This window comes from Eulemur rufifrons, chromosome 28, assembly GCF_041146395.1.
Source record: "Eulemur rufifrons isolate Redbay chromosome 28, OSU_ERuf_1, whole genome shotgun sequence".
Lineage (NCBI taxonomy): Eukaryota > Metazoa > Chordata > Mammalia > Primates > Lemuridae > Eulemur > Eulemur rufifrons.
This window is the reverse complement of record NC_091010.1, coordinates 14,661,618-14,681,376: the sequence shown is the minus strand read 5'-3', so window position 1 is coordinate 14,681,376 and position 19,759 is coordinate 14,661,618. Positions and strand designations below refer to the sequence as shown.

Here is a 19,759-nt window from a genome sequence, read left to right as displayed (position 1 = left end):
TTGTGTCTCAAAATAAAAATAAAAATGTGGCAATGAGATAGAATAATGGCTAGCAGGGGTGAAATGCAAGTATACTATTATAAGGTTTTTTTTTGTTTGTTTGTTTTTGAGACAGAGTCTTGCTCTGTTGCCCGGGCTAGAGTGCCGTTGTGTCAGCCTAGCTCACAGCAACCTCAAACTCCTGGGCTCCAGCAATCCTTCTGCCTCAGCCCCCTGAGTAGCTGGGACTACAGGCATGTGCCACCATGCCCCGCTAACTTTTCCTATATATTTTTACTTGTCCAGCTAATTTCTTTCTACTTTTAGTAGAGACGGGGGTCTCACTCTTGCTCAGGCTGGTCTTGAACTCTTGACCTTAGGCAATCATCCCGCCTCGGCCTCCCAGAGTGCTAGGATTACAGGTGTGAGCCACCACACCTGGCCCTTTTATAAAGTTCTTATACTATATGTGAAGTCATACAGTATTATTTGAATTTGAACTGCTGTGCACTACAAATGCTAATGCAACCACTAAAATAAGAAAAGAGACAGAGATTAAGCCAACTAAGAAGATAAAAATACTGGATTAACCCATAAGAGGGCAGGGAACAGAAAAAGGGGAACGAAGAACAGATGGGACAAATTGAAAACAAATACCAAGATAATAAAACTCAAACTTAACCATACTAATAATCACATTAAATAGAAATGGTATAAACATTCCAATTAAAAAGTACACACACTGTCAAGATGGACAAAAAAATAAGACCCACCTATATGTTGCCTATAAGAAATGCAGTTTAAAAATAAAGATATAAATAGGCTAGAAGTGAAAGGGAGGAAAAACATATACCATGACATCAATAATCAAAAGTAAGTTGGACTGGCTATATTAATATCAGACAAGGCTCAGTCAAGTCATTTCCTTGGCCAGATATGGACATGCTGTTTGTCGTGCCCTCTCTCTTTGTGCTCTCATTCCCCCACTCTGCTGCACACCAGCAGGATAGCCCACAGAGCAGATCTATTCATACTACTCAACAAATACTTCAACCAGCACTATGAGTACCGGCATGCCATGTTATCCAAAGAACTCTCCAAACAAGTACCCAAAACCCATTTGATGTCTGAAGAGGAGTGGAGGAGACTTGGTGTCCAACAGAGGCTAGGCTGCATTCATTACATGATTCATGAACCAGAACTGCATATTCTTCTCTTTAGACAATCTCTTCCAAAAGATCAACAAAAATGAAGTATACCTGCGATCGTCAATTAAATCTTTTTCAAATTTAATGTATATATGTATATAAGGTAGTATTCAGTGAATACTTGAAAAATGTACAAATCATTCATCCATGCCTATGCATGAGCTGTATTCGTCACAGCAACAGAGCTCAGTGAAATGTAACTGCAAGTAGATTACTGTAGAGTGTTTAAGATAAAATTTCTTCTAGTCAGTTTTTCTCCTAATACAAATGCCTGTTCAACTTTACCTGTTCCTCTTATTAAATAAAGTTGGCATGTTGCATTTAAAAAAATATATTGGACAAAGTAGATTTCAGGGCAAAGTATATTATCAGGGATATATATTTCAAAATGATAATCAACCCTAGACTTTGTCCACCTAATAGGAGTTTCAACATATATTAAGTAAAAACTGATAGAATTTCAGGGAGGATATAGCAATCCACAATTATAGTCAGAGGAAGATCTCTGGAAAATCCCTGTATCTAGAAATTAAACAACAGACATATAAATAACTTATGATTCAAAGAAGAAATAAAAAGAAATTAGAAAGTATTTCAAACTGAATGAAAATGAAAACATGACAGCAAAATTTGTGGGATGCAGCCAAATTAATACTTAGAAATTTATAGCACTCAGCATCTATAGTAGGAAAAAAGTCACGAATCAATGAATTATTTTTCCACCTTAAAAAGCAAACCAAGGCTGGGCGCGGTGGCTCACGCCTGTAATCCTAGTACTCTGGGACACCAAGGTGGGCGGATTGTTTGAGCTCAGGAGTTCGAGACCAGCCTGAGCAAGAGCAAGATCCCGTCTCTACTAAAAATAGAAAGAAATTATATGGACAGCTAAAACTATATGTAGAAAAAATTAGCTGGGCATGGTGGCACATGCCTGTAGTCCCAGCTACTCAGGAGGCTGAGGCAAGAGGATCGCTTGAGCCCAGCAGTGTGAGGTTGCTGTGAGCTAGGCTGATGCCACGGCACTCTAGCCCGGCAACAGAGCAAGACTCTGTCTCAAAAAAAAAAAAAAAAAAAGCAAACCAAAGGAATGGGGTGGGGTGGTGGGGAAGAAGAATAAGGAGGAGAACAACAACAAATGAAATCCAAAATAGAAAAAAAGGAAATAAAGAACAGAAATAAAAATCAATCTGGGTTTAGGTTTTCCAGAAAAAGTGCTAGAAGTCCATGAAACAATGTTTACCAAGTATTTTGCTTTGCAAAATATTACACCAAACAAGTTGTCATTTATGTAAAAGCAACCAGATGTAAATACTCAAGAAGGGAGGCATTCTGAGTCCTTTCTGTAAACAAAAATAGTTTGATGACAAGATGTAACCAACTGAGAGATGATCAAAATAAGCAATAAAAGAATGGGAAAACAGTGATAAAATAATTGGTGGTAAGCACTTAACTCATTTAAATATAGAATTAAGACTGTAAGAATTATGGTTATAGAACAAAATGCAAATGTTTAAACACCTAAAAATGTAAAAAAAAAAAAAAAAAGTAAAAATATAACTACCAAAATGTAAGAAGCAGTATGGAACAATGAGTGCTAATTTTCTCATTTGTCAAAGCTGACTAATATAGCTTAAAAACGAAACAGTTTAGAAAAATTAATGGCTCCAATTTCCTAATGCTTTTCATAGGTCTTTCCTAAATATCAGTCAAAGGTCTAACTTTAGAAATATTATTTCTTGAGTAAGAAGAAAAGAGAGATATCCCAATCTGATTCTAAGGTGAAGAGTACCTGAGATTTACGTTCTTAAAACCATAATTAGCTAGTCACCATAATTAGTATTCCCTAATTACCTACTTACAAGGAATCTGAGAATTGGGTTTAAACATGGAAAAACTGAGTTTACGTTGCATAAATGGGACACTTGCTATGAAGGGTAAAAAAAATTAAAATAAAAAGATTTCAACATTTTACTTAAATCAACAGAGGATACTGATATGTTTATATACAATTTCAGCTTTTTATCAGGAAGGTTTCTGATATGAACTCATTCACTGCATATCAAGATTTTGAATTTTCTTAATGCTCACAACTATTGATAGTTCATGAAATAGTGGGAAGAAGTAGAGCTGAGTATGTAGATCTATGTAATCTATGTAATGCAGAGAGATGTCTTAATTACAGAAATTTCTTGAATAAACTAAGTTTCTTAGATCCAGAACTTTTTAGAATTAAAGAGTTCCCAAATTTTTAACTTGTTAAACCTCATTAGTGTATGATGATAATTTAAGGAGACTGCTGACCCAATAGAACCTCAAAGTATAGGGCAACCCAACTAGTTTGAGGTTTACATATATGCTAAGAAAAGACTATACTACATCTCATTTCTGAATGCTCTGAACTCAAAGGGAATTAAAGACTTTAAAAAAACCTGCAGAATGTCTTAGTGAAAATAGTATTAAATTTCAAAAGAGAGTTCACAGATTTTTAACAAGTAAGAATTATGCTTTTAGTTACCAGCCAAATAAACATTTGTTGAATGTCGACCAAGAATATAGAGCATCCCAGGTATCCAATAGGAGAATACTATTTTCAGAATTATTTTCAAATAAGCCACACTATGAGCAGAGAATAAATTTACCTGGCAATGTGAAAGAGCATTCTTTCTATGAAATTGCTGAAATAGAAGCTAAGAGCTAACAGCTACCAACAGAGATATCAACTGACACCCATTTTGATATTTATTCTGGCTGAATATACCACCCAAGTCTCAAAAATAATCCCATTTTCCTTACTAATTTGACTAAAACTGATTACTTTATGCCTTACACAAAACTGTACTTTAGTGTAACTATTTAATACTATTATAAAAACTCCATTCACCCAAATTTGGCTAGATGTGTTATACTACATAATTGATAAAACTATGAATTGTTTGCAAGTTGGGTCTGTGCTTCTATAAAAATTCCATTCTCCCAACGTTGGCTAGATGCATTATACTGTATAACCATTAAAACGATGAGCTGTTTGCAAGTTGGCTCATAATTCAGGATTGAACTACTACATATTGAAATACACAGAACTGTAGTTGTCAGGTTAAACATACTTTTTCATCTGAATATATTGTCATATTTCATAGTCAATGATAATAATATACCTAAGTTATGCCAAACTTTAAACCAGTGCTCTTTGAAAAACAGACTCTCAAACATAAGATCTGAAATAGTACGTAAATCCCTCCTAAAGAATCACATTACAAAAATACACTACCAAGACTTGAAAACTGAGACACAAATGAGACCATTTTGAGAAATAATATAAAATTGAAATAATAAAGAGGTAAAAAATCTTTAATTCTTGAAACGTTTTTCTCACATACTGGCAAGTAGAGATAGACAGCATGACTTTTCATTATATAATCTTCTCAATGTAAGCATGTATTTGACAGTTATAAAGGGGTAGGATTTGGTATACAGAGGAATCAATAACAATGTTGTAAAGTCTATAGCACTGCACATAAACAAGCTGTAGGAGACGTTAACATTAGACTGAAAGAAATAATTATATTTTCAATAAACATGTTCCTACTGGATAATCAATTTTTTACACGTCTCACCAGCTGTTTCACACAGCGCAGGTAGTGAAATGGCAGCAGCTGTTATACCAAAACCATATATTATACGCATATGAGATGCTTTTAATTTTTCATGGGTATCTACTTATTTATGAGCAGCCACATTTAACACATATTAAATAAAAACAAGGTAATTGTGAGGTGGTTAATTCAGTAGGTATTTAGTACAGTCCTATTTTAGAAATGAATTCTTAACTAATTATTTTTATGTCAGAAGACTTAATAATTCAAATTACATGCTGCCCTTATTCCCAGATTTAAGAGATTTGTCACAATCAATGTTTGTGAAATATTAAATTAAAAGGTGTCATGGTAATTACTACGGAACAAATAGCAATTAAGATTTTTTTAGGCAAACAAGCTCAAACTCTTTGCAGTGAATATTTATACTACTAATATTTTCCCACACAATGCATGTGTCATTCACAAGTTGCCTAAAAATGTAAAATGTAAGTTTGTAGAATTATTACAAAGTATCTGAAGAAACTGATTTTATACAGATTTCCGTACTCAGTTGAGAAGCAACTATATATAATGCTTCTAAAATGGGGCAGACTCGAAGGTAAATATAAATTATAGTATCCATAGAAAGATCATATTTCTGTTCCGTATTTACAATAGTGAATCCAACAAATGCTTTAAGATGGGTAAATAATTTGCAGGATAAATAAAAGACAATTAAAAAAATGTATGTCAGACAACTGTAATCTATCATGTTAATATGTACCAGAAATTGGAAGTAGGCAAATACTTACAGCTATATAACAAACTCTTGCTTTTTCTACCAACATCCAGTTTTTCTCCAGATCAAGATGTTTTTCCTTTTTATAACAATTGGCAGCAGCAAGATTAGCTACAAGGGACCTAAAACAATCAAAGAAAAAGCAAGTAGGCTTTACTTACTATTTTCAAACTTGGCATGTATTTCTAAACAGCTAATTATCAATATTTTTTGCAAATTATTTGATTTATAACATTTTAATTTATAATACTTCAAAACTGATGTTATTGATTGTTAAAAGAAATATAAATAATATTAATTTTGTTTTGAAAACTTTCTGAGACTTCTATGTTGGTTCTGAGGTAAATAGACATGTTAATACTTGCTCTAAACACCTGCTATTTTGAGAAAGTGACATTTAAGTTTCCTTTTGATACTAAAATAAGATCTACTTTTTACATTTTAATAGTTCAAAATGCAGCTAAGACAAAAAGCTACTAAGTCATTATGTAAAAAGAAATCTATGCAACTAAAAACTTCATTTTTTATAGTGGAAAAATATCTTTATAAAAATATCAACCTACTATAATTGACTATTTAATGCTTTAAAAACCAAGTATGGGATTAATTTCACAAAACACACATATCAATGTAGACCTTATTTACTATGAGGAATTAATTTGTAAACCATTGCATTTTAAAGACTGGAATCAATTAGAATTAGTCTCTGTGGCTGAAAATTCCCCGGGCTGCTTGAGTTTTACAGCTGGAAAATCTAAGCAGGATACTACATTTAAAATCTTGCTAAAAGTGCCACCTAGATTGTCTAATTATAGCCCAACAATTAAATTTATGAAATAAAATAATTACTTGCAATATATATAGATTATTAAAAATACTTTTGTTCCTCATTCTGATCCAGAATTTACAAAATTACTTGCCAATTTTTATCTTTTTCTAATTAAATGGTAACAGTTATGGCTTACAAAAAAAAAAATCATCATTTGAGACTTTGGTAATATGTTCCATTCCTCTGTTTAAAAAAAAAAAAAAAAAAAAAAAAGACTAGTTTCTCTTCCAAAACATATTTCCACTCATTCATATGCCAATTTACTACTGAAGGATACAACTGTTTATGTTCAATTAAATGAAGGAAAGTATAAGTATCAATGTACTCATATGCAAAATAAGAAACATTATTCTTAATTTATAAAAATATTTTAGTAATCATGACTTTCGGAAAATTTTGACAAAAATTGCTGCTAAATAAAAGCAAACACTTCTGGTATCAGATATTAAACTTTATTTTGATAATAAAACTACTTTTTGATAGGAATCTATACAGTTTGTACAAAAGAAAAATATAAGTATTCTTACTAACTCAATGTATTTGGTTCTGAATTTGAAGAGTAAGAACCTGGATCAAGAAAGACACTGCCTTATCCAAGCTCCTCAATTTCTGAGTTTTGGATAGTGACAGAGAGTTTTACTAGCTCCATCTAAAATAAGTTATCCAACTCTATTAGGTTCTAGAATTTGGATAATGAGTTAGACAATGAGGGTTTCTCTCCAGTTTTTGACTTCTCATATCATCTGAACACTATTGATCACCATAATCATAATACTAATGTATAAATTAAGTTTTTGACTTCTAGGAGAACTAATATTATCATAACTGTTCTTTAAAATGGCAATTTAACGCACCAAAACAATTTAGCAATTTTAGTCTAGCCTTAGTGGTATCAGAAGAAAAATCTGACCCATTTTTTACTAATGGGAAAACTTTTCAACTGCAGATTAAAGTTGGTTTTAAGAAAACTGAAAAGGGCAAAGGTCTAAACAGTTATATTTTAATGTTTGTATAATGGATGGTTTTACTTATTGAAACCTTAAAATCATAAAGTTCTCCTACACATAAAAAACAAAGTTAAAAGAAAAGTCTGAAAATGGCTTTACTAATCTAATTATTTTTGAAAATCATATTTTAGTTACATAACGACTACTGTCCATATTGATGCCCAGTATGCAGAGTAGTGTCAGTTCCTTAATATACATCTGCTGGAGGTCAAGCAGTGAACAAAACTAAAGAGGTTGAAAAGGGAGAATTGAAGCAAGGGGTTTAGGGAGAGAAGGTAGAAGATAAAGGAAGACAATGAAGGAAATAAAGGAGGGAAAGATGGGAAAGGAAAGGAGACAGGGAATGGAAGAAAACAGATTAAATATTTCCAACTACAAAGAATGCAAAATTTCTAGTAAATCACCATTTAAAAAGAGATATTAGGCCGGGCGCTGTGGCTCACGACTGTAATCCTAGCACTCTGGGAGGCCGAGGTGGGCGGATTGTTTGAGCTCAGGAGTTTGAGACCAGCCTGAACAAGAGCAAGACCCTGCCTCTACTAAAAATAGAAAGAAATTATATGGACAGCTAAAAATATACATAGAAAAAATTAGCTGGGCATGGTGGCACACGCCTGTAGTCCCAGCTACTCATGAGGCTGAGGCAGTAGGATTGCTTGAGCCCAGGAGTTTGAGGTTGCTGTGAGCTAGGCTGACGCCACAGCACTCTAGCCTGGGCAACAGAGTGAGACTCTGTCTCAAAAAAAAAAAAAGAGAGAGAGAGAGAGAGATATTAGATGTGGTGCCATATGCCTATGGCCCCAGCTACTTGGGAGACTGAAGCAGGAGGATTGCTTGAGCCCAGGGGTTCGAGGCTGCAGTAAGCTATGATAACACCACTGCACTCCAGCCTGGGTAACAGAGAAAGACCCTGTCTCTAAAAATAAATAAATAAATAAAAAGAGATAATCTTTGATGAGTCTAACAAAATGATCACTAGGAAAGTTATTTTGTTTTTCCTTTGCAAAGGAGAAGAAAACCTATGCTGATATGGTAACAATGTTAGCAATACATGAATGTACTGAAGGATTATCTCCATGTAGCTACAAAAGAACAAATACATCTAATGCATGGAAGGCCCTGAGAGATATATTTCCAGTTCATATGAAGAAGAATTTCCGTAAGTTACATAGAATATACTTGGTTGTTTCTTGAGTTGTACATTACCTATGACTGAAGTTGATTAATATGTATGAATGACTATTTGCCAGAAATGCTTTAGATGACCTAATTCCTATTAGACTGAATATAATATTTTGTATATGTAAAATACACATAGACATGTATTTTAATATTCCAATCTCAGGATATGCTGAAAAGAATATTCTTTCTAATCCAAGTTAATCAAAACACCAGCTACAAAACATAGAAATATTTTCCATTTCTGTTGCTAATTATAAAAACTAGAGACTGGACTAGATAATCCAAACTTTCATTCCATTATGCCTCATGTATTCAACAGCATGTTTAACAAAAGTAAATTTAAAAACAAAAAAGGAAAAATGATATGAGAAAGTGTTTACTGGACATTAAAAGCAATTATACACATGAAGGCTAAATTCCAAATTCACATTGAGATCAGACTTTACCAGTGTTTATATAGTCAGTTAGTATAGTGCTTCCCTTGCAATTGCACCGACCTGTTGTCACCAGTGATGCACGCAGCACAGGTTCCCGTTGGCTGCTCACTCTGCTCATAGTAATGGGCATCCACGTGGGCTTCAGCAGCTTTTCTCTTCAGGATCTCCCCAAATTTATCTATCCCAATGCATCCAAAAAATGTTGCTGCTTTATGTGGATTCTGAATCATCCACTGAAAAACAAGAACAAAAAATAATTTAATGGGTCAGAAAAACGGTACACATAGTTCAATATCCTGCCATGGACAGTGGTACAAAAGGGATGCTTTGTGAGAAACTATGGCTGTTACGAATGGAATTTCAATTCTGTACTAGCTCTTGTGACAACAAACTTGATATAAAAACCATGTAAGAAATAAAGTACACATGGTGGTAAAGGGCTCAGAGGCCACAGTCATATAGACCGTAAGTTCAAATGCTGGCTTGATATAGGAAAATAATAGTAAGTCCCAATATAAATAGCACAATAGTATTATAAAAAGCCCAGAGTCTATCTTGAAGACTGTGTGGGTTCAAATCCTACCTTTACCACTTAGTAGTTACATGAGTTAGAGTATGTCACGTAAGATTTCTATACCTCCCTTTCTTCATCTTTAATTTATAATTACAAATATATCTCATAAGGTTGTGGAAGGTTAATCAAAATAATGTAAATTAATGTAGGTGTATTACTGAGCATATACCCAGCACACAGTAAACATATATTATTAAATAGCTGTGGTTGCCACTATTACTCTCACATTTCTTGTAGTAATTCATAAATTAAGCTAAAATATGGTCATGTTTAATAGATTAATTCTAAATTTTTAAAAGTTTAATTATAAATATCTCATCTTTTCATTTAAGTGAATCTCATAAACTTTAACTTTTTTGCTATGAATTAGTGACAACAGATTTCTTTTAAGATGCTTACTTTTCAAAGATTTGAACTTTTATCTTTTATTTATTTATTTATATATTTTTGGAGACAGATTCTCACTCTGTTGCCTGGGCTAGAGTGTCGTGCCATCAGCATAGCTCACAGCAACCTCAAACTCCTGGGCTTAAGCAATCCTTTTGCCTCAGCCTCCCGAGTAGCTGGGACTACAGGCATGTGCCACCATGCCTGGCTAAAGTTTTCTATATATTTTTAGTTGTCCAGCTAATTTCTTTCTATTTTTAGTAGAGATGGGGGTCTCGCTCTTGGTCAGGCTGGCCTCAAACTCCTGACCTCGAGCAATCCTCCTGCCTCGGCCTCCGAGAGTGCTAGGATTACAGGCATGAGCCACCGCACCCAGCCTGAACTTTTATCTTTTATAATTAGTTCAAATCCCTGAGAGTTCTACTAATTTATTAGTGATTCTAAAGCTGCTACCTATTTTGATAAAATCTATTTTCAAATATTTGGACTATAAAAAGAAATATATGTACATTTGAGAAGAAAAAGGATGAGGAGAGAAAAAAGTAACAAAGAAAAAACTAAAAGTGAGATATAGGAACTGCCTGACGACTAGCAATCCTATTTCTACGGATCTACCCTGAAGACACATGCCCACAAACATAAAACATACACATAACTATTGAAATATTACTTGTAATGGCAAAACGTTGGAAACCACCTAAAAGTCCATCCATAGGAGATTGGTTGAATAATATATGATAAATCAACTCAATGGAATACCATACAGCCATCAAAAACCCCCAAACAAAACAAAAGCAAAATCAAATTGACAAGGAAAAGCTCTATGCAACAATTCATCTGTATGAAGTAATTTCCAGGATATTTTGTGAAGTTGAAAAAAAAAAGAATCAAGGTTCCAAAGACATATGCAAAGAAAAGAAAGAAAAAAGAATATAAGAAAAAAAACCCCAAAAGTATATATGCTTTGTTTAAGCAAGAATAAAAATTAAGAACATATATTTTAAAACATAGAGGAAAAGCTTCAGGACATTGGATTTAGCAATGATTTACTAGATATGACACCAAAAGCACAGGCAACAAAAGCAAAAATAGATTAATGTGACTACACTAAACTTCTGCAGGGTAAAGTCAAAAGGCAACTTATTTCCAAACCATGTATCTGATGGAAGGTTAATAATCAACACATATAAGGAACTTCTAAAACTCAATGACAAATAACCCAATTTAAAAGTGGGCAAAGAACTTGAATAGATATTTCTCCAAAGACAACATACACATGGCTAATAAGGCTGGGCGAGGTGGCTCACGCCTGTAATCCTAGCACTCTGGGGGGCCGAGGCAGGCAGATCCTTTGAGCTCAGGAGTTCGAGACCAGCCTGAGCAAGAGCAAGACCCCTGTCTCTACTCAAAAAATAGAAAGAAATTAGATGGACAACTAAAAAATATATATATAAAAAATTAGCAGGGCATGGTGGCGCATGCCTATAGTCCCAGCTACTCAGGAGGCTGAGGCAGGAGGATTGCTTGAGCCCAGGAGTTTGAGGTTGCTGTGAGCTAGGCTGACGCCATGGCACTCTAGCCCGGGAAACAGAGTGAGACTCTGTCTCAAAAAAGAAAAGGCTAACAAACACATGAAAAGATGCTTAACATCACTAACCATGAGGGAAATGGAAATCAAAACCACAATGAGATAATCACCTCACACTCATGAGGGTGGCCATTATCAAAAGAACAGAAAATAAGAAGTGTTGGCAACGTGCAGTGTTGGTGGGAATCTAAAATGGTGCAGCCACTACTGAAAAAGAGTATGGAGATCACTAAAAAATATTAAAAATAAAATTAACATATGACCAAGCAATCCCACTTCTGGGTATATATCCAAAAGAATTCAATGCAGGACCTCAAAGATATTTGCACACCCATGGTCACTGCTGCATTATTCACAATAGGCAAGAGGTGGAAGCAACCCAGATGTCTATCAACAGATGAATGGATAAAGAAAATGTGGTGTATTAATATAATGGAATATTATTTAGCCTTAAAATAAGAAGGAAATCCTATCACGTGCTACAACATTGATGAACGTCAAGTACATGCTAAGTGAAATAAAGTCTGTCACATTAAGGACACATATTATATGGTTCCACTCATATGAAGTATCCAATGTAGTCAAAATCATAGAAACATAAAGTAGAAAGGTGATTACCAAGGACTGGGGGGAACAAAGAGAGGAAATTCATGTTTAATGGATATAGAGTTTCAGTGTTGCAAGATAAAAAACTTCTACAGATCTGTTGTGCAACGTGAAAATACTTAACATTACTGAACTGTACGTGTAAAAATCATTAAGATGGTAAAGTTAATGTTATATTTTTTTACCACAATAAAAAAGAACATATATATTCTTGTAGTATGCACATATATTCTTCAGAATTTATATATAATTTTAAGTTTTCTAATTTCGTAAAAAGAAACATAGGAAGAACTAGAAATGAAAAAATGCTTCTCTATGAGGGCAGGTAGGAACGGAATAGACGAACAGGAATAGAAGACTTCTCTAACTATAACATTACATTTAACTTTTGAAACATGTCAAAATTTTGCATTTTCAAATAAAACTTAACTTGAATTTCAAATTCAATTAGAAGAAAAACAAATTGTGAAGCTGAATACAATAGAAACAAAAAAACCAAATCGTAACATAAGCACATAGAAAAAAATAATGCCAGTAACTTTTCAATATTCTATTATAACTATATACCGTTAGTGGGATATATTGTAAGGAACAAAAACAAAAAACACAAAACAAATTTAGTGGGTTTACTGTTAGTAATATTATTGGTGAAACTATTTCGTGTGTATTGTAGGATGGGGCAAATGAATATAAAGTTGATGCTGTTGGGAACTAGATTTGTGCAGTAGGATAAGGGAAATACAAGTATGGAATGGAGAAAGGGAAGAAGGTCCCAGGTAGGAAATCTAAGGGATACTATCTTAACCAAAGATCAAATTTAGCATCACCAATAAAGCAATAAACCTTATAATGTGATGCAATGAGAAATACGCAGCATCGCTTATGTAATATTATTGCCAAAAATGTTTAACCTGAATCTAATTATGAGGATACAACCAGATAAGTTCATAATGTGGCATCTTTTACAAGCAATTGGTTTGGAATCTTAAAAGAAGAAAATGCCTTAACCAAAATGATGGGAGGAAGGACTATTTTAAACCAAAGTAAATTGAAGAAATAGGACAAATACATGCAATGTGTGATTCTTATTGGATCCTGGATTGAGAATAAAATTAAATAGTTACCAAGGACATTATTAGAATAACTGCTGAAACTGGAATATTGATTCTATATCAGAAAACAGTATCAATGCTTAATTTCTTGTATAAGGAATAAATACTTTAAAATGGTTCTGAGAAAAATAAAAATACACATATTCATATAAAGGAAGAACACATGTGGTGAAATGTTAAAAATTGGGTGATCAATGTGAAGGGTATAGAGAAGTTAATTTTATTACTCTTTTTACTTTTCTGTAAATTAGAAAATTTTCAAAATTAAAGAGTGGACAAAAGATACTGTAACTAAATCATTCCCATTAAAGAATAACAATAACTTTTTTCTTTTTAAACTTTTTTTTTTTTTTTTTAAATAGGGTCTTGCTCTGTCACCCAGGCTGGAGTGCAGTGGCCTAATCATAGCTCACTGCAGCCTTGAAGTGATCCTCTTGCCTCAGCCTCTCGAGTATCTGGGACTACAGGTGTGTGTCATGTCACCACCCCCAGCTAATTATTTTTTGTAGAGGCAGGGTCCTACTATGTTGCCCAGGCTAGTCTCAAACTCCTGGCCTCAAGTGATCTTTCTGTCTTAGTCTCCCAAAGTGCTGGGATTACAGGTGTGAGCTGCCACACCTGGCCTAGAATAACAATAATTTAAACTTAATTTATTACATCTTTGATATTATCACTCAATTTATCAAAATGAGCAAATCTCATGAAGCAGTTAGTATGTTCAAATGCATCAATATCCATGCCCAACAGATTTTAAATGACTCGAATCCACAATTAGGGAAAGTATAAATTTAACAGCAGAGAATATGTGTTGTTCTATAATGTACTTTTATTCATATATTAAATGATCAACCATGTCTGCTTTATGCAATAAAATACAATAAGAAAACCAAAGTCAATAGCAACTTTTACTATGATTATTTAAATCATATGCCATCAAAATAGGAAACTCTGTTCAGTGAAAGTGAAGTCATTATAATGTAATTCAGCCAAATTATAATCAGAGAGTTCAAACTGTGTCTGAAATAGGGCTTATATCAACTAATGGCCAGGCCAGGTTTAAACCTGATTTATTAACTACACTGTAATCAGGACTTAAATGAATTGAAGTATTTCCATTATAAACAAATATTATTTGAACCTGCAAGACAAAAATGGATAAATAGTAGAAATATTCAGCAGGTGTTGTTACACTTTTACTACTCAATATTTCAACACAGGACACTGGCTGACCTTCTGACAATTTCTGACACCAGGACCCTGAAAAATGTGAGAACATTACTTTTGATCAGTGATTTCCACTTAAAAGTCAGTCAACTTAAAATCAGAATTTAGTAAGGCAAAAAAATCAGTTTGTTTTAGAGACACAAAAGAAATAGAAGCCATGTTAACTGCCTCAAAGGACTTAATAATCTAGGCACCTAAGTAAAGATGTTATAATTGAGAATGAAATAGATTTAAAAAATTCAATTTAGAAGCATTTAAAAATTTGCCAAGATTTCTGTTAAAATTTTAGTACATCTCTAAGTACTCAAATACAATGTGTCACCAACATCTAACCAATCTATTTCCTACCATTTTGACATTCAAGCAACAAACATTTAAAGTATGTCTACTAGAGGATAAGAAGACGACAATGGTGGTGCTCCTAATAAAAAGTCACAACCTCTACATTTTCAGGTTCTTCAGGAAAGATATTACACCTTGTCCATAACCTCTGATTATGCTCCTTATTTTAGCTAAACTTCCCTGTTTCCCTTTGTTTATATATACACAGTACATCCTAAAAAACCTATCTTTAACTTCTGCTCCAGCCATGAAGGAGTAGTAGGGTGCAGAATTACCCTCATGCTGTAAACAACTAGAAAACAAAACCAAAAGGAAACAACTACAGATTTTTCAGACACTGGATAACAGGCACAGTAGGACTGTGATTTCTGATAGAAAAGAAACAAGGTGAGCCCTGACATCATGCAGGCTCTCTGCCAGGACACAATTTCCAGACCATGAAGAGGGAGGAAAAAACCAAACAGAGCCCCGGCATTCTCACTGAAATGAGGGGACAGAGATAAGTGTTCAAGGAGAGCCAGGAGACTAGAAATTGTGAAAAAGATTTTCAGAGAAGAACGAGCTGAAATCTATAGAGTTAGCCTTGAGGGTCTGGCTGGACAGCAACCTGTGCATGCTTAGGGAATATATAAAATCATAAGGAATCTATATAAATGCTCTAGAATTAAAAAGTGAGTTAATTAAGGTCTCAGGATTTCAGATCAACATACAAAAATCTAACGTATTTCTATAAACTATCAAGAAACAGTTGAAAATTAAAATTAAGAAAACATTATTTACAATAGCACCAAAAAATGAAATATATAGGGACAAATTTAACCAAATACGTGCAAGACCTAGACATAGAACACGACAAAAGATTACGGAGGAAAAAAACAATAGCAACAAACAACCTATATAAATGCAGATCTATATTATGCGCATGAATTAGAAAACTCAATATTCCTTTTTTTTTTTTTTTGAAACAGGGTCTCATTCTGTCACCCAGGCTAGATTGCAGTGACATCATAATAGCTCACTGCAACCTCAAACTCTTGGGTTCAAGTGCTCCTCTTCCCTCAGCCTCTAGAGTAGCTGGAACTACAGGTGCATACCACCACACCTTGCTAATTTTTTTATTTTTTGTAGAGACCAGGTCTCACTCTTTCTTAGGCTGGTCTCAAACAACTGGCCTCAAGCCATCCTCCTGCCTTGGCCTCTGAAAGTGCTAGAATTACAGGCATGAGCAACCATGCCTGGCCTAACTCAATGTTCCTACAACATCAGTTCTCTCCAAATTGATTTATAGATTCAATGTAATCCCAATCAAAATCTCAGCAGGATTTTGAATAAATCAAGAAGTTGATTCTGTAATAAATAGTAAAAGTATAATAGCGACAATAGTTAAAAGTTAGGAGTATGTCAGTGTGAGAAAAACTAACATTGTGAAACCTCAATTTCTTCAAATATAGAAAGTGAATAATATAATCTACAATTTTTTTTATTTCAGAATATTATTCGAGTACAAACGTTTTGGTTACATGAATTGCTTTTGTACAGTTTGAGTCAAAGTTATAAGTGTGTCCATCACCCAGACAGCATGCATTATACCTGTTAGTTGTGAATTTACCCATACCCACTCTTTTCCCCTCCCACCTGCTTGGTTTCTGTTGAGTTTTACTTCCATATGTGCACGAGTGTTGAACGGTTTGTTCCAATTTAATAGTGGGTACATGTCATGTTTGTTTTCCATTCTTGTGATACCTTACTTAGAAGAATGGTCTCCACTTCATCCAGGTTGTTACAAAAGGTTCACCATTTTTTTTATGGCTGAGTACTACTCCATGGTATACATATACCACATTTTATTAATCCACTCATGTATTGATGGGCACCTGGGTTGATTCTACATCTTTGTGATTGAGAATTGTACTACAGTAAACATTCAAATGACCTTTTTTTCCTTTGGGTAAATCCCCAGTAGTAGGATTGCTGGATCAAATGGTAGTTCTACTTTTAGTTCTTTGAGGTATCGCCATACAATTTTCCATAGAGGCTGTACTAGTTTGCAGTTCCACCAGCAGCGTATAAGTGTTCCTTTCTCTCTGCATCCACGCCAGTATCTGTTGTTTGGGATTTTTTTTTTTTTTTTTAATTTCACAGTATTACAGGGGTACAAACACTTTGGTTACATAAATTGCCTTTGCACCACCCGATAAGCATGCTCCATCACCTAGACAGTACATACTACATCCATTTGGTGTGGATTTACCCATCCTGTCCCCTCCCCTCCCCTCCCCTCCCCTCCCACCTGCCCGACACTCTATGAATGTTACTTCCAATATGCGCACATTAGTGTTGATCAATTAGTACCAATTCAATGGTGAGTACATGTGGTGTTTGTTTTCCCATTCTTGTGATACTTTACGTAGAGGAATGAGCTCCAGCTCCATCCAGGATAATACAATAGGTAGTTCATTTTTTTCTTTATGGCTGAGTAGTACCCCATGGTGTACATATACCACATTTTCTTAATCCACTCATGTATTGATGGGCGCTAGGTTGTTTCCACATTTTTGAGACTGTGAATTGTGCTGCTGTAAACATTTGGGTATAGATTGTTTTTAATAGAATGCCTTTTGTTCCTGCAGGTAGATATTGAGTAGCGGGATTGCTGGAACAAATGGTAGTTCTACTTTTAGTTCTTTGAGGTATCTCCATACTACTTTCCATAGAGGTTGTACCAGTTTGCAGTCCCACCACATTGCATGAGTGTTCCTGTCTCTCCCTATCCTCGCCAACATTCGTTGTTTTGGGACTTTTCTTTTTGCTGCGGGAGTGCCAAGAACAGAGCCCACCCCACACCCCCAGCCCAGGCCCACCACATCTGTTTTGGGACTTTTTGATAAAAGCCATTCTCACTGGAGTTAAGTGATATCTCATTGTGGATTTGATTTGCTTTTCCCTGATGATTAGAGATGTTGAGCATTTTTTCATATGTTTATTGGCCGGCCATTAGTCTATCTTCTTCTGAAAAGCTTCTGTTCATGTCTTTTGTCCACTTATTTTTTATGGGGTTGTCTGGTATTTACTTGCTGATTTGCCTGAGCTCTTCATAGATTATGGTTATCAGGCCTTTATGGAATGTATAGCATGCAAATATTTTCTCCCATTCTATAGGTTGTTTATTTGCTCTATTGATTATTTTCTTGGCTATGCAGAAGCTTTTTAATTTAATCAAGTCCCATTTGTTAAGTTTTGTTGTTGGTGTGATTGCCTTTGGGGTCTTCTTCATAAATTCTTTGTCTAGGCTGATATCTATAAGAGTTTTTCCACATTTTCTTCTAGAATTCTCATAGTTTCATGTCTTAGGTTTAAGACTGTTATCCATCATGAATTAATTTTTTTGAGTAGTGAGGGGTGCAGATCCTGTTTCAGTCTTCTACATGTTGCTATCTAATTTTCCCAGCACCATTTATTTAATAGGGATTCTGTTCCCCAGTGTATATTTTTGTCTGCTTTGTCAAAGACCAGATGGCAATATGAGGATAGTTTTATATCTGGGTTCTCTGTTCTGATCCATAGGTCTAGGTCTCTGGTTTTGGGCCAGTACCATGATGTTTTGGTTACTGTAGCTTTGTAGTATAGCTTGAAGTCTGGTAAAGTGATGCCTCTCAATTTCTTCTTTTTGTTTAAGGTTGCTTTGGCTATTTGGGGTCTTTCCTGGTTCCATATGAAGCATAGAACTATTTTCTCTAGATCTGCAAAAAACGGAGGTATTTTAATGGGAATTGCATTGAATCTGTAAATCACTTTGGGTAGTACAGACATTTTAACAATGTTGATTCTGCTGATCCATGAGCATGATATGTTTTTCCATCTGTTTACATCCTCTGCAATTTTCTTCCTCAGTGTTTTGTAGTTCTCCCTATAGAGGTCTTTTACCTCCTTGGTTAAATATATTCCTAGAAATTTTATTTTCTTTGCTGCTATTGTGAAAGGTATTGAGTCTTTGATTTGATTCTCAGCTTGACTGTTGTTGGCATATAGGAATGCTACTGACTTGTGTACATTGATTTTGTAACCTGAGACTCTGCTGAATTTATTTATCAATTCCAGGAGTCTCTTGGCAGAATCTTTGGGGTTTTCTAGATATAAGATCATATCAGTTACAAACTTTTGAGAATTACAAATAGACTAACAAGACATGCAGTTTAACTCAGTATATGGTACCTATTGTTATATTTGGATCATTTTTATATAGAGAATGAAAGGGCTCTCACTACACTTTAAGTAACTATGTCTAATGGGAGAATAGGAAAACCACAACCATAATTGGTAACTTCAAATAAATACCTGAATTAGTTTGTTTTAACTTAAATAGCAATAATAAAGGAAGAGTGTTACTAGGAAATACCCATGAGGAAGATTAATTGTAGCTGAGGGAATCAGAAAAGGCCTCCAAAGATAGATCATATTATCAAGTGGTCTTTGAATGATAAGTATGATTTTCAATTGGTTATGAACCAGAAAGTGGAGGAATACAATGTAGCACATGACTCCTTTCCTGTCTTAAGAATTTTAACACGGTGCCTGTAGGACAAAAGAAATTCCATTTATTAAATAATTAGTTCCAGCCAAAAGCATTTATTTCCTAACAATTTAGTGCCTGTTGGACACAGCAAAATTCTCAAACCCTGGAACCAGACTGGTCACCACCATCCTCATTTCCTGTTTGACATTGATTTTTGTGCAGTATTTGCTTTTTAGCACAGAAACTGCTCAAAACCTGGTTTTACAAAATATATAATGTCACTGAAAGCAAAGTAGTAATCTAATGTTAAAACTGAAATAACTAGAGTTAGTGGTTCAAGCTGTCTGATAGATGTCACTGTGTTTCCCTTGAAAATTTAAAATATCCTGTAGACTCC

The 19,759-nt window shown here is 34.4% G+C and overlaps 1 protein-coding gene across 6 annotated transcripts in view; it reads right to left on the bottom strand.

The window, feature by feature from the left end:
• Positions 1-19,759, bottom strand: part of ADK (adenosine kinase) — a 519,965-nt gene that overhangs the window by 277,455 nt on the left and 222,751 nt on the right. For all 6 annotated transcript variants that reach the window (XM_069461107.1, XM_069461112.1, XM_069461110.1 and 3 more), the window contains 2 exons: positions 9,077-9,249; positions 5,575-5,683 (listed from right to left, as the gene is read on the bottom strand). In XM_069461107.1, the coding sequence (XP_069317208.1) occupies positions 5,575-5,683; positions 9,077-9,249 (282 nt within the window). The remainder of the gene's footprint in view (positions 1-5,574; positions 5,684-9,076; positions 9,250-19,759) is intronic.